At 37.4% G+C, this 22,256-nt stretch overlaps 1 protein-coding gene across 1 annotated transcript in view; it reads right to left on the reverse strand.

Annotated features, from left to right (window-relative positions):
* Positions 1–22,256, reverse strand: part of LOC120773468 (mucin-2-like) — a 64,650-nt gene that overhangs the window by 41,773 nt on the left and 621 nt on the right. Inside the window, exon 2 of the mRNA XM_040102427.1 lies at positions 5,570–6,777. Coding sequence (XP_039958361.1) covers positions 5,570–6,697 — 1,128 coding nt within the window. The 5' untranslated portion in view covers positions 6,698–6,777. The remainder of the gene's footprint in view (positions 1–5,569; positions 6,778–22,256) is intronic.

Below are 22,256 nucleotides of genomic sequence, written 5' to 3' on the forward strand. Positions count from 1 at the left end.
TTTAAAAACTGGGAGTGACATCGCCCTATATTTGGTTTTATGTACATATCTTCTAAACCACGTAGCTACAATTGCCAAATTCGCTCACAACAAATCGATTTAGCCCCCCTATCGACACTGTAAATATAAATGAAATCAGAAGATAAGCCCGTCCACTCCCCATATAAGGGTACTGTTAAAAACTGGTAAAAGTGCAATAAATCAATGAATAAATATTTTAGGTTAAATCCCATATTTCGGGACTCGCTTGACTAATTTCGAATAAATTTAAGTCGTGTAGTTTTTCTCACATTCCTATATTGCGGTGTGAAAACCTTGCGCGAACAGACAGATAATCACACGGATTTGAACTCGTTTCGTCATCGCGATCATATATTGGGTTGTCGAAAAAGTCTTTTCGTATTTCTAATCAAACTTCAACTTATTTTTTTTTATATTTTGCTATTAAATAAATAAACAAATGTACATACCATTTTTTTTTCTACCACTTTTTTGCCACTTTTTCGCTACAGACATTATTCCATCAGTGTGCAACTTTCTTGAGTGTAAATCGAAATTTTGAAATTTTCAGAATGAAAGCGAGCAAACCATTGTTGTGCTACACGAACAGCATCATCTCCGTAAACTTCACAAATTTCAGTGGTGGCTTGCGTGGCAGTCTTCCTTTATACAAAAATTTCAAAATAAAGAGAATTTCGTGATTATTTTCTCTGTATTTCACTTACTTAACAGCTGTAACTTTTTTCAACTTCCCCGAATTTAATTTTTTGGTTAAATTAAGCTTAAAATCACACCTTTCCAACACCATATGGCATGACACAATGTTATTGGTAGCACTGGATATATACGACTGCAACGACATCTATTGACAAAATATCTTTTTCGACTACCCTATATATACTACTATAGTATATATATACATATACCTCTATATCTATCTCGATCAGTGTCATGTAAAACATACATCCGTTAAGTGAACAAAAGTACTACACACTTTCGTTTGGAAAATATTCAGCTCAAATTTTCGGCTTATTTACTCGTTCACTTTCTCAGAAACATTGTTATTAAGCGAGTTGGCTCCTCTGAATGTGTTTTAAAATATGTTTGCTGTTTCTATATTCGTAACATCTTTGTCATGCTGACCAACATTTCAATTTGGTTGGTTCTAGCTTGCCTCAAATGACATGTCTTTATTCTCTTTCCTTGGAGAGGCGCTTTAAAGATACATTCAATTCCATCAAAATGTACAAGAGAACAGATGTCCAGCAGCTAAGTTTGGATCCATAAAATTGGTGTGTTCGCTTAAAGACTTTTCTCAGCAACAATGATACGTTCATTTCGAAAATTTTTTCACATTTTTATGTTGCTGCCTGTCATTCACCTGTTACGGATGCTTATCAGCTATGCACAACAACAAGCGAAGAGATGCTTTTGCGAGCAGAATTAATACAACACAACATGAATCTGCCAGTTAGTCAAGTAACAACATCAAATGCTCAAATAAAAAAGAAAACGAGTACCGTAACTGATGCATTGCTTAGATGAAGCAACAGCATACTTTAGTAGCCGTTATGTACTAGCTTGTAGCGTTTTTTCGGCCCTGCGCTCTCGGAAGTATCTTTTCGCTGGCAAATGAGAAAATATTGCAGAGTGACACAAGAAAAGTGCCAAGCTGTGCTTTTAATTTAAGGGCAACGATTTTCCTGAAACAAAACTTTTAAAAAGAATTTTTACCGTATTTTATACTGCGACACTTTATACGTTTGGGTATTTCAACTTTGTTCATAGTTAATGATATTTACTGGACTGAATAAGGTAAACTCTTTAGGTGATGTGAACTTAACATAAGAATTGTAGGCTTGTATGTAATCGATCAGTATCTTCAGAGAAAACCGTCTTTCGGCTCTGTCTTAAAAGGGTGTACAAAGAAAATAAGGAGACGATGTCAAATACTACGGTTCTATTTAACTAGAAGAGATATATATTTCTATTTGCGACAACTACCCTTGAATTGGATTTAATAAGACCAATTTTTAAGAAAAAATTGTGGTTTCGATGTTCGTCGTCTAACAACCTTTTTTTTTATACCATGTAGATTTTATATTTAGCAAAATTTCTCTTGTTACTGTCTATCGTCTGATTCGGTGTGAAAAAATGTATATCTTTGCACATAAACAGATTTATTGAAATAAAATTTCAAAAACTTGTTACCGTAGGAGAAGTAGTTAGGTCAGGCCTTGAGAGAAAAAATCAAAAGTCTTTAAGAACTGCTGTAACATGTATTTCTTAAATTCGTGTAAGCCGATGTAACCATCGACAATGCGATGCCTAGAAAACAATTGCAAGCCGAGAGACGTTTCTAAAGTTCTCTGAGCTGTGGAATTCTGATGAAAAGTTCGCTTTGCTTCGACAAAGAAGTTTTGCTGTGAACTCTTATTATTTCTTATTTATCTCCAAAAACATTGTTTAAAGTCACTAAATTTAAAGTCTATTTTCTGTCAATTTTTTTATTAGTTTATTAGACAAGATATTTAGATAAATGACATCCCCAAATTAAATAACAATATAACAAAAAAAAATGTTTTTAAACGCACCTACCAGTATATTTACTATGGTTAGTTCAGGTTACTTTTTTCTTAACTTCTCTTTGATATATATCGCCAACGATGCCCGAACTTGGTCCATCCCTACAAGCTACCATATCGCTCTGCCGCTTTTATCCTCGCTTTTCGCTATTCCACTTTCCTTCACTTTCGCTATGCACTTTCCGTTGGCTTTCTAAATTTCTAGCGCCAACAATGGACACGGCTCTCAGCCATTTCTGCCTGCCAATCATATGCAATGCAAAAGTCATTGTAAACAAGACTGGACATAGGTAGCTAAGCAAAAAAGTAGAAGAAGAAGATGGAGAAAACACCGACACTTTGCATACTCAAAGCGTTTTCCACACCTTTGCGCCACTCAGCCTAACAGGCCGCTCGCTGCTGTCCAGCGCATAGTATCAACGGGTTATTTATAAAACTACAAACATGTATGTGTGTTGGTAGGTTTACCGGTTTATCCCCTGGCATTAGCATCTCTTGACCGTTTTGAAATGTCCGGCATGCACTTGACGACGTGTACGTAAAAAATCGTGTTGATGATCTCACTCGGATATGCATTAACTTGTTTTCGCTTTCCAAACCGGCCAACCCCCTCGTGTATACTCATATTAGACTTTGTCGCCATAGTATGTATATACATGGGAAATCGTAGCTGCGAAAAATGGTTGAACATGCTGCAGGTGTTGCAGTGCCATTTAATAACAAACACCTCTCGTTGCATGCAACAAATTATGCAGATTGCAAACTTGTAGAATTTTCAATAAATTTCTTATGCGAGAACAAGGCAAGTTGTGTTGAAAACAATGTATTTTGCAAAATTGGTGTTGTTTCTTAAAAGCAAAAGTTGGTTGGCTATGTTATTTATAAACTGTTCTAAATATATTTTGACATTATAAAATGATGGGTACTTAAAATTAAGAATTTAAATTATTTTTAAAAATTTTGAAGTAGTTGCAGTTAAGCAAACGCCTTCAACCCTCGTGACTGAGACTGTACTAATCCAGTTTTATTAATCAGGTGTTATGGAGATGCAGAAACAGCGATCTCGATATATTATTATTGTTTCCTCAATTTCAATAGTAAAAGATAAACACAATTATAGTCACGTTAGTTTTTAATATTATATTATTATCAAAAGTCATACTCATATTCAGAGATTCGTTCCGATTGTAATATTTTATCTAAAAAAAATCTTCGAAAATCTTTTCAAATTAGTTTTTTTTCCTTGAAAATAACAATGCTGTGATTTAAGACTAGTATATATGATATATAGGTAGTTCCACACACACTTTTACTTAATATTGACTCTAAGGTCTCCAACTATACAAGAGCTATTGGTAATTAAAGTATCACAGCTCAGAACAATACCCATAAAGCTGCACTTAGAAAATATTGACACTTTAAACTACTTCAACCAGGATCCATAAATATTTTTCTCTACAAATGCGTTGAAGCTAATAGGAAAATATTTTTCCTACGACCAGCTATATCTGTCGAACAAATAATCTCGTAAGGTTGGTTCTATGTAGTATACCTCAATTTTTTTGGTTGGAATAAAAATTTCTTCATGAAAACAATGCAATATTAACATCTAAACTCGTTTTCCTTCATTTGAAATATGACTTCCTTGATATCCAAAACGTTTTATAAAACGGTTATCTTCAAGACCACCTGCGGCTAAGAGATGTTGTACCTAGAAAAGATTTTAAGTAACAAGTCATTTGAAAAGTCCCCCTCAAAGGAGATACACTGATTATAACGACAGTCCAAGTTTCGGTATCATTTTCATAGTACGATTTGTCCCTTGCTTCAAAATAGGACTTAGTTTTTGCGATCACCTCTTCTTTCGACGAAAATTTCTTTTCAGCGAGCATTCTATCAAGGTCTGAAAACAGGAAATAATCACTGCGGTCCAGATCTGGAGAATACGGTGAATGTGGAAGCAATTTGAGACCCAATTTATGGATATTTGCCATCGTTTTTACTAACTTGTGACACGGTGCAGTTTCTTGATGAAAAAGCACTTTATTTTTTTCAAATGCGGTCGTTTTTCGCCGATTTAGTTCTTCAAATTGTCTAGTCTCTAATTGTCGAGACAAAAACTCGGGTATATTACGCTTGAACATCTCTAAATCATCAACTAGTCATTGGTTTTGGACAAAAGTGAGCTCGCACCGCAACCACTTTGCACAGATCTTTCTCACAAACAAAGTATACGTGAATAATATGATATACACGGACAGTTGATATCTGTAGAGTGCCTGCTATTTCGAACAATTTCACTTTACGATCACTTAAACATATTTTGTGGACTTTTGATGTTTTTGTCCGTAACAACTCTTTTGTGCGTCCACTGCGTTTTTGTGTCTTCGGTGCTCGTTTCATCACGTCTAAACTTGTGAGCAAGCCAAGTTTTTGCTTCAACTATATTTTGTACCTTCCAAAAACATATTGTGAATACACGAAATTTCTTTTTATCCAATTTTTTCACAATAACACAATAAAGAGTTGCTTCACTTAAAATTATATAATTCCCAAAGTGATGATGAAAACTGTCAAATTTATAAATGCACCTTTGGTAAAAACCTGAATGAGAATTTGTCTTTTTACCGAACTATTTAATGAAATAGTGATGTACCTTAACTACGACTTGGCTCTCTTTTTCCAATACATAAATATAAAGTTGAGAGAACATGAAAGGAGTAAATTGAAAAGAATGAGAGATAAAAGAAATCAGAACTGTTATTGACTAGTTTGATTAAGCAGTATCTTCTAAGATCGTAAATTTAATAGTTAAATTGGAGCAATCTCTTCTGTTATTAGTTGGTGTTAAGAGATGAAAACGGCAGATATACTAGTTGGAAGCACTAAGATTAAAAGGACTTAGTTTCATGTGTTACATGATAATAGTCAAATGATATGTGAGTATTTTTCTCGTAATATTCAGTAAACCTTTTGAAACTCACCTTTTGATAGGTCGAAATGGCGGCAGCTGCAATTTTCTTCAGCGGTAACACTTTGCGCTTCATTCTTCTCAAACGCTCCGCGAAGACGCCAGTCAAGCCTTTTATTTTGGGGGCGCTAAGGGGGCGCATGCGTGGGACTGCAGAATTAGCGTGAGGTAAATGTGCAGCTGGCATTGCATTACTGCTGACAGGGCTTTGCATATGCGGACATGTGTGTGGCATATGAATTGACGCCGCAGGTGCTGAGCCAGCACAGCCTGCTGCTGATGTCGGCGCAGCCGATACTAAAGGAGGCAATCCAACCGATGAATTAGCTAGGGGCGCCACCGTTGGTGCCATTGTCGGTAGCTGCATAACGTTTGGCAGCTGACAACTAATCGGTAATAAAAACATTTGATTATTCATTGACGCATTCGAATTAGACGCTGCAGCGGGGCACATGCTCGTCAGCATTGAAGCGGACGTGGTAACAGGCGCACCGGTGATGTTGGTGGAGTAGCTGTCACATAACCAATTTGCGGAAGCGTAGTGTGGCGTTTGCGCTGAAGTGGCCGTTGCTGTAGCTGTGGTTACGGGCTGCGATGCTGTGATATTGCTTGGCATAAACGCATTCATCGGTAGTTGCGCCGCGTTTAACATTGTTGGTGGCTGTGGCGGTGTTGGCGGGGGTGGCACTGTAAACGAAGTGGGCATAGTAAGCATAGCCGTTGGCATCGCAGTGTTGTTGCCTACTGTTGTGGCAGCACAGTGTCCGCCAAAACAGTTAGTATGGGGATTTGGTGCAGCTAGCGTCGCAACGCAATTAATTGGTTGACATGATGAATGCATGTGCACCTGTTGTTGTTGTTGTGGCTGCACCTGAAGTGTCGGCGCTTGCGGCTGGTAGTGCGCCTGCGCATGCAAAACTGCACGCTGTTGTTGTTGTTGCTTTTCGTGGCACTGCGCGCATATCGTTTGCTTGCTGGCATTTGTTGTATTAATGCTGGTGTTATTGTTAGTGTTGCCATTAAGTGTGGTTGGCTGTGCATAAGGAGTGGCCCGCGCTCCACTCGTTGCAGTGGACTGCTTTGGCGCCTTTGGCCCGTGCCAGCATTGCAGCGCGCAAGGTACCAAGCCCACCAGCTGCATGCCACCAAGGTGGCTCGCTTCGTTCAGGTTTGGGGCAGCTATTTTGAAGCAATAATTCACCAGTTATTTCTTATTTTATCCTGAAAAAAAAACAAACGCAATGGTTGATTTGTTAGCATAACTTGTACTCGTATTTTCAGAATATCACATCATATTGTCACTACATCATCACATCACAGTGACTAAAAGAGTGTACTAATTACGAAATCATTAAAACCACAAAATTGAGAATTTTTGTCAAAACCGTCGGTGAGCGAATTGCGAAAACTTAAAAAATGAGAAGTTGTAAGAATTTATATGAAAATATTGCTAAGAACGCCCTAAATAAGAACAAAATGTGTATTTTAGAGAAAAAAGACAAAAACACACAAACAAAAATCGATTTAAAGTACATAAGGTTGTGATAGTAATAGTGATAGTGATAAAGTACATAAGGTTCAGATAGGTTGTCAAATATCTCCCTTCCGCCTTTTTGTCTTTTGAATATGTACTATGTTTAAAGCGCTACAAAGCTCGTATCTGGTAATACTATACATCTTTGAGAGGTCTTGACATAACCTACAAAACTGCGTTATGATTAGTTTGGATATTACGTTCAACAGTTATAGACGTGTAAACATGGAGTTCACTAACGCCGAAATTGGCGTTATTTTAAAGTTTTCCTTCGTTAAAGGCAAATCCGCTAAAGAAACGTTCCGTGAGATTGACGGTGTTTTGAGGGATCGTACTCTATTACTTCGAACCGCGGAGGAATGGTTTCGACGACTCAGGCCAGGTAAAAACGACACCATGGATAAGCCAGTCGCCGGAAGACCTGTGACGACGAATACCGATCAAATAATGGAAAACCTCGAGTTAGACCGGCATGTGGCATCTCGTGACATCGCCCACAAGATGGGAGTTAGTCACCAAACCATTTTAAACCATTTTGCAGAAGGCAGGATACACAAAAAAGCTTGATGTTTGGGTGCCGCATGATTTGACGCAAAAAAACTTTCTGGACCGAATCAACGCCTGCGATATACTGCTGAAGCGGAATGAACTGGACCCATTTTTGAAGCGGATATTGACTGGCGACGAAAAATGGATCACATACGACAATATCAAGTGAAAACGGTAGTGGTCGAAGGCCGGTGAATCATTCCAAACAGTGGCAAAGCCGGGCCTGACGGTCAGGAAGATTTTGCTGTGTGGTTGGTAGGATTGGAAGGGAATCATCCACTATGAGCTGCTCCCATATGGCCAGAGGCTTAATTTTACCACCTACTGCGAAAAACTGGAGCGCTTGAAGCAGGCGATCGACCAGAAGCGTCCAGAACTTCGTTGATGACTCGTCGTAAGCTACAGGAGCTCGAATGGGAGGTTTTATCCGATAAATGTATGTTTATAAATCTTTAAATAGAGAGCAAAAAACGGAAGGGAGATATTTGACAATTATATTATATTTAAGGAAGATAAGAATATCATAGCAACCAAGTTTAAGGAATTTTCATAAACCTTCACATCACTCACAATATCACCACTCACAATTCACATTATGCACTACTCTCTATAGTACCTACATCAACATCCACAGACAAGTACACCAACCACAATAATATCACATAAATCACGTCATCAGATTCCTCACACAAATAAGAATAAAATGACAGACAATTGAGGTATCACAGACATTCGATAAAGACAGTGATTTGTTACACGTTGCCGCGATCATATCACCTCATCCCTCTCAGTTTTGGGTATACAAAATTATAGAATACCGTTTTCTTTTTTTAAATCAAAAACTATTGAGTAAAACACCAATAGATATACCTTCAATAGCATACACACATACATATAAACTAGTTTTTTTCTTTATTTTAATAAGTGCGAAGATGAAGTAGGTTTGTGGATCAAATGTGGGTCTCTTAGCGCAGTAACTTTAAGTCCACTCGAAATGGAGGTAAGCAGTATATGTACATACATCTGTTGAAGGATTAAAAGGCATGAAACATTTTGGATGTTCTGCAGTAAGTGCAGCAAACATTTCCGATTCGATCCCTGCTCAAAGCACGAGTAATAAGAGGCCACTCCCAAATACAAAATTTATTATCATATTTAACCCATTGTCGTCTTACAGTACTTGGAAGTAACATCAAACGTTTTGCTCAGTTAAACGGAATGGAAGAATTTTTTATAGCTTGCGGACTACCGGTACTCTACAATACAATCTAAAAAGTTTGTATTACTTCACTTTTTGGTATATGCATTATGTTTTCGCTCCACGTGCTCATTGCAAGTTGACGTTTGCTACAGTGCAGTAACAAATTAAAAGACCCGTTTTCTTGAAATTATTTCCAGCAAAGTTTTCAATATTTTTCTTCAAATTGAAAATAAGGTATTAGTTTCGTGCATTATTAAAACAATAAATAATAAAGTAGGAAATATCTATCTTCTTTGTCTGACGGTAACGATCGGTTTTCTCTTAAAGACTTGTGCCGCTGGGCAAATAAATACAATCATTGATCGTTCTTATGGCAAATCTTTGAAGAAAGATGAAGTTGCTTTAATTTTAGAAAAATCATAGATAATGAATTAAACACTACAGGAGCACGAGTGAAGAGTTAGCTGTACTCATAATATTCAAAACAATTTCCCGTAATAGCTTCGACTCAATACTAAGATTTTTCCATGTTAACGATAATTCAAAAATCTCGGAAAATAATAAAGATCGGCTATTCAAAATACGCCCTATGATTGATGCTCTGAACAAACGCTTTCAGCATGTGTAACACGGAGCCAAGAAATTATGGAATCAGTGGTTATTTTCAAGAGCAGAAGCTCCATCAAACAATATCGCCCCATGAAATCAATTAAGCGTGATTATAAATTGTGGTGTTTGTCGGCTCAATATGATTATATTAAAAAGTTACAAAAATATCAAGCAAAAAATTAAAATGAAGAAGCATAGGAGATGAGTGGGGCAATAACAAGTATGTGTACTTTGATAATTACTTTAACTTCGAAAGGAAACCAGACAAGCAAATTAAAGGAGGCGAGTTTGATTCACGATCAAGAACGAATTGTTTACAAACGGAGAGATAATAAAACAATATTATGGTGTCTATTTTTCATGGCACTAAGAAAAATACAGTAAAGGGAAGCGATTGAAAAAATTAAAACTCATTCATGGGCGGAGCAGACCATGCATATCAATCGCCATAGGCGGGCATAAGCATAGGGAGGCGATTCCAAAAATGGTGGCATAGATTGTTATGGGGGCTTTTGGAAATAACTTTCCTTAATTATTATGTCGTATACTGTCCAACACATGAAAAAATCACTTTTCTGGAATATAGACGGTCCGTTGCTCAAGGTCTAATGATGCAAAAGGATATTGGTGCCAATAAACAAAGCTTGAATAAGACGGCAACACAATCAAGCAAAAAACGTTGTGGTAAGGGTGCGTCGGTTGCAACTGATGTTCGGCTTGGGAATACATTGGCCAATATTTGTTGAAAGCCGAGGAAGATGTAAGATGTGCAGCATAAAAAAGCTTCAGTTCAAACCGCATTAGAAGGCTACTATGAAAATAAGAAACTGTAGTTCAAAGTACCATATTCTTTTTGTAAACTACGGTATCTTTGAAATTTATAGTTTTCTTTTTTTGTTAAGAAAATACTCATATGAATGCCATAATTCAAAAATAAATTAAACATACTAATTTTTCCTGAGCTTGGTCAACTAGGGGTTAAATCCTGCCCTATTTAAGAATACTTAAATATTTTGCGTTTCATAAGGTGCGTTCCAAGGTAAACAGGACTTATTGAATCTAGCCCTGGTGGCGCCATCTATATGACGACTGATGCGTTAGAATCTGCTATCTTTATCAATTGTTCAGTGGGAATTTCACGACATTTCATTGCTTGGATAACTTCACTTTCGTTTTAAGTGTCAGTATGCTTGTGTTATCTGTGCAAAAATGAGCTTCGAACAAAGAACCAACATTAAATTTTGTTCCAAATTGGTAAAACTTTTGCCGAAACGTTTCAATTGATCCTGCTTATCTGTAGCAGAGTGCACGAATGGTTTCAACGTTTTCAAAGTGGTCGTGAGGACATAAATGACGATCAACATGTGGGCCAATCAAAATCCGTGATCACCGGGAATTCCATCGAAACTGTGCGTGAATTCATCAAAAATTAGCCGAAATCATCACTAAAATGAAATTCTTGGAAATGGATTTGAACATCTCCAAAACATCGATATATCGCATTTCGACCCAACATTTGGGCTTACGAAAGGTGTGTGCACGGTTTGCTCCGCTCAAATTGACTGACGACCAATAATTGCTCTCATCGATCGACGCTTGTGACCGATTATTTGACCAAAAATCACATTTTAACCATTAACCACTCTCCGTATTTACCTGATATGGCATCGTGCGACTTCTTCCTTTTCGGAAAAATGCATTTTCCCATGAAAGAAAAGCGTTATGCAGATGTAGAGGCCATTTAAAAGGTTTGCACCAGCATACTGGCGGCCATACCGGACAACCAGCTAAAACACTTGTTCGACATGCTTTTGGACCGTGCAAAAAGTTGTATTGAAGCAGAAGGAGACTATTTTGAATAAAATATATTGATCTTGCCGAGAAAACCATTTATTCTGTTATTTTTTTAAGTCCTATTTTCTTTGGAACACACCTTGTATTTACAATTTCATACTTTTTTTAGAGCGTATTCATACATTTTCAGCATTATGTTATGGGTTTATATATATAATATTTAGCTTTGCTAATAAAAACCGGAAATTTGAATTTCTTATAAAAGTTCCATATTATCTCTTATAAAACTTACATATTGAGCGACATATAAAACCAAGCGGAAGTTCGAAAATCTTTATATTAGGTACTTGACCCAAGCAGGAAGTACTATTATTCAGAAAATAAATGTGCGTTGAACGAGTTTTCCGATTCGGAAATCATCGGAACTGTAGTGTCCTGCAATATTAATCAACAATAACTAACCTTCCACCCTTAATCGCATCCTCAGAACAGTAATTAAAAAATCCAATTCAAAGATAGCTTATGTGTACCACCAAATAATAATCAAAATAATATTATAAAGTTTAGATAATTTTTATTAAATATTCGTAAGTACGTATGCGTATAGGTATGTGTATATATTCAACAAAAGATCCAACAAAAAAGCGAACAATGCATATTATTTTTGTTGTTGGTGTCATCGTATTGTTGAAAGATTCAGTGGTGAAGTAAGTTCATTGAAAAGTTTATCAAGAAACAAGAAACCAATTTTTCAGTTGAGTGAATTTTAATTTAAAGTACCTACGATGATGTGCCCCTCACATACCAACACACGCACACACAGGCATACCAGCAGTCAGCCCAAATACACTTTGCGTCACCGCAAAAACTAAAAGAAAGCAAGTAAACAAAAACAAGCCAGGAAAAAAGGCCATTTCCATTTAAAACAGAGCAAAAGGAACAGCAACAGCAACAACAACAGCAAATGTAAAGAAAGCCAGCAATTGCGGCAAGACGCTTTGGGACGCAATCGTTGGCAACGCAATTCGTCGTGCAACAGCGAGCAACATTTCATGACAAGCAACTGCAATCACAAAAACAACAATCAACGCAATAACTATGAAATTAACAACAACAACGACGGCAAACGCAACAACAACAAGAGCAGCAGCAGCAGCAGGAATAAACGCTCCGCAACTAGCCGCAATGCAATTGTACAACACTGGTTGAAACAATTCGTCGGCATATTCGGCCAGATTTCAACTTGTTTTGAGGCTTGTTGCAAATTTGCGCTAACCCCTTTCCGCACCCTTCCGCTTTCTATTCGGCGTTGAATATAACTCGGCTGCCAATCAAGCTGCCACAACTCAAGCATGTGTATCGGAGACTACATAGTTTCAATGCAACAAGCGCGCGTATGGCGTGTTGTGTGTATGTATGCAGACATGTGTGGGTGTATTGAATAACAAACAGCACACAAATGAAAACTTCGGTAAACAAAAGTTAGGAAATCTGTCGGCAGAGACAGTCAAGTGGTGTAGGAAGGAAATTCGCTTGAAAGCAATAAAAAAAAAACACATACATATGTACATATGTGTAAGGCTGCGGTGTCATATGCGTATATATGCATATATGTATATGTGTTGCGACAGATTCCCGATAGGCTGTTTCAAAATTTTTACCACATCGTAAATTGTTTACTTAGCAAACTTCTACCACAATGTTTTCAATGCTTTTCTGTAATGCAAGAGAGAAGCCGGCAAATGCTTTAGTACTCATATAAAATAGTTTGCGTCAAACAATTTTTCGCCTATTGAGTTGTGCGAAATTTTGTTCGTCCACCGAAATTATTATATTTTAAATAAAAATTTTACGGCAAATAATGGCAATGGTATTTAATGGACTAAGCAATGTGAGAGTATGAACGAGTACAACCTCGCTTCAAGTCAAGAGTTAAATACAGAACATAGAAATCAGTCAGAACTCATAAGAGTAGAGTTGACCATCAAAAAAGGTTCGGAAAGGAAAGAACAACAGCTGCTCCGATTGCAATCAAGTGGGGCTACAAATGTGCTATTTAGTTAAAATATTTAAATTAAATATCGTGGTAAATATTGTATAGAAAACACTGGCCGATATTTTTTCCAAGAAAAAATTGCTCTGCATAAAATGCATTTTTATTCAAATTAATTCTAATAACCACAGTAAAGCATCAATATTTTATGTAAAAAGGGAGTAAAATACATCCAAGCTTCTTACGGTTCATTTTCATCAATATAAGTAGATTTCACAACGAAACAGGTAAAATTTTTCGATCAGAATCAGATCATATCCATAAGCTCGACCTAAAATTTTAATAACATTTTTTTACTACTGGTAAAAAGATAAAACATGTAATAGTGAAGAGTAACTTTTATCCCTTCTTCTCCCTCCCTTCCCCTCTGTTCATGCTGGTAAAATTATTGAGAATTTGTTCAGCATGGGTGCATCGGTACCGTCAATTATTGTAAAGTTATGAAGTTATAAAGGGAGCTTTGCACTTAGTATTGGCTAGCAGAATCATGCCTCATAGTAATACAATAACACTATCTGGAAAAATAGAGTTAAAAAATAGCAAAAGAGTCTAACGAGTCCTCATTTACATCGGATAGAGTAAATTGCAGAATATTAGTTATTGGAAGAAGAGATGGATACTTGTTGGGTACTTACTTCTGAGGAAGTCAAAAAACTTAATCTAAAGTAGGATATCGAATATTCATTAAAAGAAGTAAAGATCGCCTTAACTTTCATCTTCCGAGAATCCTCAGTTCTTCAAGCTCTTCAAGATCATTTGCAATACTTTTCTTGTGCCTTTATAGAAAGGCTGTCAATTACGATCAATTGTATTTTCGATATAAAATTTTTTTCTACAGACTGCACAGCAAAGTGTTTTGTGAGTCGGCAACAACACAGATTTGGAATATTTTTATATTCATTTTCAGCAAAACACATTTAAATAAATAAATGATAAAACATAAGGCCTGCATTGGGACTCGATATCTCCTTAGCCAACATGCTTTTGATCAAATTCATTTTTCTCTTGCAACATGTTGGTGGATCGTATTACATAACGGATACTTGTTACACCTAAAACTAACATATAAACAAATGATCGAGATGATGATCGTCTTTGCAAGCGAAAATTAAGATATCATAATGAAACTTGGTACACAAAAACTAATGAGTGCTAACTAGTTCGTAAAGGGATGTAGTCGGACCATTGCCGTGCTCACAAAACGCTTCTTAATGAAAACTTGTTAATTTGACGCATGGGGTTCGCAGTAGCAGGCCAACTGTGAGCAAACAAAAAAAAATGACACCGCCCTGTAAGATATTTAATATATGTACACTAAGCCACTTAGGGCACAACATCCATTTTCCTTCAGGACAAATTACTTAAGCACCCTAATCGACCTCATTTAAGGGTTTCGTTAAAAGCGAAAAAAATCAATAAACAAATACTTAAGAGGCATTAAATTTTACTCCTGGGTTGATACAAGAGAACTTTATAGGAAGCGGGGCTAAAAATTTGCGTTGGGTATATTTTCTTTGAAACATCATATCTCAGGACCTGATAGAACGATATTGACTATACGGTATAAATGTCATCTTGACTTTCCTCTGTTCTATAGCGAAAACATAGTATATATTGGACTAAAGCCATACCACTTTTCTAACACAATTTTAAATTTCTCTCAATATTTTACTTTCCAAAACGCAAATTAGGCACAAATGAATATATCGAAAGAAATATTTGCCCGATTAATGCACTTTAATTGGGGCACCTTATGACCGAAAATTACCAAATTGGGCCTAAACTATTTAAAGCCCCAGATACCGAAAATGTGAATCAGATTTCCAATTGCGAACTTTTTATGGAAAATATCGGTCAATTTGCGAGATATATTATAGAAATTCGTAGAGAATTCATTCCTAATAAAGAAATGCCTGTATATTAAAATGGCTTGAATCAGATCAACAATTTCTTTAGCTCCCATATACCTAATAGAATGATTCTCGAAAGTGCAGTTGATTTTATACCGTATATATCGGCAAATGCGTGAGAAATTGTAATAAAATTGAGAGAGGTGTTTTTCTAACATCAGTTATAATATATTTGTAATAAGATTACCCTTCAACTTCTCCATATCCATACCCCTTTGAGCATCCCATTTCATCTCTTTCTCAATTTTATATATCTCAAAATTCACATATAACCTTTAATAATCATCACTTTATTAATCACGTAGATTATTCGTGCACTTGGCTTAAACGATTCACGCTTTCAGGTTAAAATCAGGAGAGCAATCCTAAGGCAAAGTGCATAACTGAGAAACGATTACAAAGTAATTAATTCCTAAGAAGAATAAGTTTTATTACATATTTTCTTTCCGAGTTGCAGTAATGAGTATTATGTATTGTATTCTATTACTTTTTTCGGCGCGACTTATAACAATTTGTAATAATAATGTATCGATACCTTTTACCCTATAACCCTTTAAATTCTATAAGAAAATCCCATTTACGAAATTAATTTTTATTTTAACAAATATTTTTTGAGGTATTTTTTAATGTTTATTCCTTTGTATTTCTAAAACTATTATTTTCGCATTTTATTTGGTATCCTTTAAATCTACCAGAAACCCTTGATCCTTCAGCGCAATTTGTCACCAACCAAAATCCAAATATTTATATTAAAATAGCAGAGAGAATACCAAATATCGCATAGTTTAAGCAAAATTCAACAAACAGAATTTTCTATAAACAGGAATTTACGGTGGATATGCTTTGATCAAAATAAAAAATGACAACCCTTTAAAATTAAACACAAACAAGGAAGGTGTACTAGAGAGTGAAACAATATTTTGTAAAACAAAAGTAATGAAAGCAAATCGCAAAACTGACCGTAAATTCAGCGCAGACAAAAGGCAACAAGAAAACAAGCACACACAAGGACCTGAAGGTGGTGAGTGGTGATAGCTGCACTACAGGTGGTGCGGGTGTAATTCATCTCAGCATTTCATACAAGCTGTACTCACAGCCCTGCCTTTCAAGGCAGCACCCTGTCCGCCACACAAACTCCTCTCCTTCCCTAATACTCCACCCCTGAATATATATACATGTGAGTGTGTGTGTTGCGCTGGTATTGTCCGTTGCCCTTAATTAAATTTAAATATTTTATCACCGAAAAATTGTTTGTTACAACAACAGCAAAAAGTGAAACAAATCAAGGAGTCGGGTGCAAAAAGCTGAATATGAAATGGAAGCGGTTGCACTGCAAAAAGAAATGAAGTACCGCAAGGTTGGTGGCTGGGTTGAAAAGAGAGTGCAGGATTACGACGGCGTCGGCGGTAGCGCTGATGACTGCCAAACAAATCGCACGAACCGTTCACTGAACCGGTCCGCGGTAGTCTTGCATCGGACAGAATAAACGGTGCTGCGGAAAGCGGAGGATAGTGACATAAGGTGGGTAGAATTCATATATAAATATTTGCTTATAACGGCTTATGTTTGAGTGAGGTACACATTACTCTACATATTTATATGTGTGTGGGTGTGTATGTGTGTGTATGATTGTATGAATATTTGTATCTTTGTCTGGTGTTACCGGCCTTTTCAACACAATTACTACTTCATCCAATTATTTATTGCCACCATGCCAGCATTGTTGTTCACCTCGTTGTTGCTATTGTTGTTGGCCGATTTCAAGCGGTATGCTGTTCATTTACCGCACTTCATCTTCAATTGTGCTGAATAATTGCCATATGTTTTTTGGCCAACAGTTTTTGACACTTTTTTGGTTGTTCGCTTGTAAATCTCTCATTTATCCACTCACACGGCCGGCAGTTAAGCGTCGGCAGTTGCTTTACCCGACTCAAAATTAACCCGGCAACAGATTGTCACTGACCAAGCGGCCTTTTCGTTTTTGAAGTCTCTTCTTTTTTTCTTGCTGTTTTGACGTGTTAAGTGCGGGCACCCGCACATTTGACTGCCGGCTTTTACTATTTTCGACGGCGATTTTCATGAATTTATTTGTGTATTTTAATCAAAAGGAAACGTCGGCTTTAAAACCAACAAATCAAACAATGCGGGAAATACATCGAATTGTGTATACAAGTATTAAATTAATACTTAATAAATCGAACAATTGGACTTATTTTCTCATAACAGTAAGATATGAGCAGCAAACGTGGAATTAAAGTATTTTTGAACACGGCAGGACATCGCTCTCTGATAGACTTACTATACGTACTATAGCACTTAAGGGGTGTAACTCTATATTCTGCTGCCTCATAAAGAAAGAAGTCGCACGGTGCCATATCAGGTGAATACGGGGAGTGGTTAATGGTTGAAATGTGATTTTTTGTCAAATAATCGGTCACAAGCGTCGATCGAATGTTGGATTCTGAGCAATTTTTGGTCGTCAGTCAATTTGTGCGGAACAAACCGTGCATACACCTTTCGTAAGCCCAAATGTTCGGAAAAAAAGGCGATAAATCGATGTTTTGGAGATGTTCAATTCCATTTCCATGAATTTCAATGATGATTTCGGCAAATTTTTGATGAATTCACGCACAGTTTCGATGGAATTTCCGGTGATGACGGATGGCCCACATGTGATCGTCATTTATGTGATCACGACTTTGAAAACGATGAAACCACTCGTGCACTCTGCTACATGTTGGGGCAATCATCGCCGTAAACTTGTTTTATCAATTGAAACGTTTCGGTAAAAGTTTTATCAATTTTAGAACAAAATTTAATGTTGGCTCTTTGTTCGAAGTTCACTTTCTCACCGATAACACAAACATACTGACACTTATATCGCAATAACTTCACTTCCAATCTGGTGAAATGTCATGAAATTCTCACTGGACAATAGATAAAGATAGCAAAATCTAACGCTCCAGTCGATATATAAATGGCGCCACCAGTGGGCGCTAGATTCAAAAAGTTCTGTTTACTTTGGAACGCTCCTTGTAATATGCATACAACGTTTACCAAAAGAGATCACGTGATAAGTAAGGTTTGCCTTTTTATCATGTCACGGTTCACTTTTGTACAACGTTTAGAAATTTTTCTAGATTATTACGCAAAAAACGTTCGTAGGAAACTCTTCTTCTCAGATGATGCTTATTCCTGGCCTGTTGGCTTCGTCAACACACGATGGTTGCTGTGGCAGTAAGTGCAATCCTGGTGTGGTTCAGAAAACGCAATTGAATTGTATCTCTAAAAATGTACCATTATTATGAGAGAATATTTTGGATTGAGTGCGAAATAAATAAGATCCGTGTCTAGTTCCTTTAAAATAAGTTTCCACTTTCCTATACCTTCCAAAAAGTTTAAGATATATTAATGAAATATCATACTTTGGGGAAGCAAATAGTTAGTATTGGCCTCGAGTAAAATGACTTTCTTCTAAACCTAAAACTTCAAAATTGGATCACAAACTGAATTTTGCCCGATGGGACAAACTGGTCTCAGACAAGCATCAGTATCGTCAAATAATGGGTTGTCAAAAAAGTCTTGCGGTATTTTCGCTAGTTGGCGCTGAAAGCGCGTAATTCTAGCTTTATTCGTCGCATCGGTTCATGCTATACCTTTTAGGAAAGCTCATTTCACGCGCTAACTCGTGCTAGATTGATTGTCGTTTCTTTTAAGTCGTTCGTGAGCTATAGAGTCGCAAACATGGAGCAAAATAAAGAGAAAATACGGCATATTTTACAGTACTACTACGATAAAGGCAAAAATGCATCTCAAGCCGCCAATAAAATTTGTGCAGTTTATGGACCCGATACAGTTTCCATTTCCTCCGCACAACGATGGTTTCAACGTTTTCGTTCTGGTGTAGAGGTGGTCGAAGATGCGCCACGCTCCAGAAGGCCTGCCGTCGAAAATTGCGATAAAATCGCTGAATTGGTCGAAAGAGACCCGCATAGTAGCAGCCGTAGCATCGGTCAAGCGCTGAGCATGAGTCTTCAAAAATTCATTTCAATTTCAATAAAAAGAAATTCAATAAAAATACCGCAAGACTCTTTTGACAACCCATTATATCAAACGGCTAACTCTATGTTGCGAATTGTGAGAATCTTCATCCGTGCGGTTGTTACGTGTAATTTCTCAGTCACAATATTAGATATCGTAAGAAAATTAATTAAAAACCATATCTTGAGTATAGCATTGCTTGGTGCGTATAGAGATAATATTTATAAGTTGACCTAGTAATATACAACAAAGTAGAAAGTCGTTACATATATCTCCCTAGGTCATGTATATAGAATGTGTTATGTCATTCCTGTTAGCTTTGAGAATTTTTTTTATCAAATGATTTATCTGCAACTCGTTTAGTCCAATGATACGGCACTCTACGTAGTCGATGTAGATTTTACCTTGAGACCATTTTTTATGATAGTAATTGAACAGCTGACGTTGCTGCGCTTGTTGGCTGGACTGAGAAAACTCGGCATCCATTGCATCGACAGCTTTTTAATGCGAAATCAACTGATGATCAACACGCCAACAAAATAAGGGAATTGATGCTTGAGAATCGTCAATTGATAATTAGGGATCTCACTGGCATAGTTGGAATGTCGGAAGGAACATTTTAAAAGATCATTTGGGCCTAAGAAAAGTGAAAGCACGATTCGTTCCAATGTCACTAAATTTTTTCGAAAAAAGTTGTCGCGTTAACATCTGTGGAGCAATGCTTTTCGACCACCTTGATGTCATGAAGCGACCCCCACGAAACAGACGATCAATCAGCCGAACATCATGCCAAAGGTGAGCCGGAGCGAAAGAACTACCAAAGTCATGCTACAAAGTCATGCTAAAGCATCTAGGCTCGACGGGAGTAAAATATCTCACCAAGGTCCTCAACCTGTCGCTGACCACTCTTCATATACTCGATGTGTGGAAAATCGGAAGAGTGCTCCCACTACTGAAAACTGGGAGTAAGGGGAGTCCTATCGAACGATAACTCTCCTCTCCCCAGCGGTGAAGACACTTGAGGCCTTTCTACTTCGAACTTTCACTCACCACCTGAACCTAGCCAACCACCAGAATGGATTACGAAAAGTGCGAGAGAACGATCATCGAAGCGTTGGACTTGTCAAAAGCTTTTGACACTGTCAATCACACAACGCTACTGCAGGACATCGAACAAACTGCGCTCTGTCCAGGACTGAAGGGTGGCCCATGAACTATCTTCATTGTCGTCAATCGTCCGTAATATTTCGAGGATAAACATCGAAGCTGAGAAGAATTAAACAGGGGGTTCCACAGGGTGGTGTCCTCTCCCCTGTTTAACTTCTACATCTCGAAACTCCCCCAGCCACCAGAGAGGGTTTCCATAACCTCGTACGCTGATGATTGCACGATATTGACGTCGGGCAATGGAATCGATGGCATGGGTTCAAAGATAAACAGCTATCTTTCCGACCTTTCTCTCTTCTTCTCTGCACGGAACCTAACACTCTCCCCACCAAATCCACAGCGACTATATTCACGAACTGGACGAAGAAGTATAGACTTATGCTTAATATTGCAGTCGATGGCGTCAAGATTCCGACTGTCAATAACCATAAAAGTTTAGGTGTAACATTTGATAGTCCATACTCCTTCACTTCTCATATAACCACGATTATCGCCAAGGTACAGAGCCGCAACAAGGAACATCAAGAGGTCTTTCCTTAACTACGTCGAAGACATCGAACAATACGCCGACCGGACTTCGGAAGCAACTAACTTCCGACAGGTACTGACCGCCATTCACAGTGGAGCTAACAACGCTTTCACTTACTCTCTTCCAGTGAATGGCGTTCTTGGAGTCAAATCACTATCTATTGCAGACGAAGAGCCCGAGTTGCCGCGAGAAACGCGAGTGACCTTTGCGCAGCTTCGTTCTAGATATTTTAGCAGATTAAACTCCTACTTGTTCAGAATTGACCCCGACATATCCAACATATGTCCTGCGTGCAATGAATCTCCGCATGATACTGGCCACCTCTTCGCATGCCCTGCAAACCCCACTCATCTGTAACCCTTTCCCTTTGGCCCGACCCCATCGAAACAGCATGTTTCCTGGGCCTTCCGTTAGAAGACGTCGACGGCAACCTAGATAGCCCTCACCACACGCACGGGGATTAGTAACTCCGTTAAAACAACAACAACAACCAAAGCTGGTTAAAAATCAAGGTTTTTTTGGCAGTTCTCTTTGAGTATCGAGGTGTAGGGCACTCCGAATTCCTTCCGACCGGCCAAACTGTCAGCAAGTAATACCATTTGTTGTTCTGGTGCTTTCCTGGATGTAAAATGTGATCTCTCTGATGCATTGATTTATTGATTTATCGCACTTTTGGTAGTTTTTAACATAATTTTTTTATGGGGAGTGGTTGGGGTTATCATCCGATTTCACCCCTTTACACACTTTTGTATGAACTTTTAAAAAGATTTGTTCTTTTCAAATTTGGATAATATATAGTAAGTTTAATATTTTGTAAACCATATCTTCTTTTTTAATCAAGGTACAACCTGCACAGGCAGATGCACGGACAGACAGTCAAGCTTATTTTCACTCGCCTCATTATCCAGATTATTTAAATATGTATGTATAACTCTATATCTATTTCGACTAGCGTCAAGTGCTTTCCAACAAAGGTATTATTACTCTGTAGCAAAATGTTGTCAGAGTATAAAAATTGCCGGATTTCGTACTTCTCGTTCTATTTGACGCGGGGTGATTGATGCAAGGATTGGGCCAACCGCACTTTGGACAATGGTGCAGGTTGTTTTCTCTTGGATAAACAAATCTATTGTCAAAAGGCTAACTTATCCATTACTAAAAGTTTTTTTTTTTATCAAATAAAATTTTCTCGCAACCGCTTTCAACGCTAACTGGCAGGGCACATTTTTTGAATTTACTTATTATATTTAAGTCCAAATGCCGATGGAAACTATTAGCGGTATACTAGACAGAAGATTAGATACTCATATTCA

The sequence above is a fragment of the Bactrocera tryoni genome, chromosome 1 (genome assembly GCF_016617805.1).
Source record: "Bactrocera tryoni isolate S06 chromosome 1, CSIRO_BtryS06_freeze2, whole genome shotgun sequence".
Classification (NCBI taxonomy): domain Eukaryota; kingdom Metazoa; phylum Arthropoda; class Insecta; order Diptera; family Tephritidae; genus Bactrocera; species Bactrocera tryoni.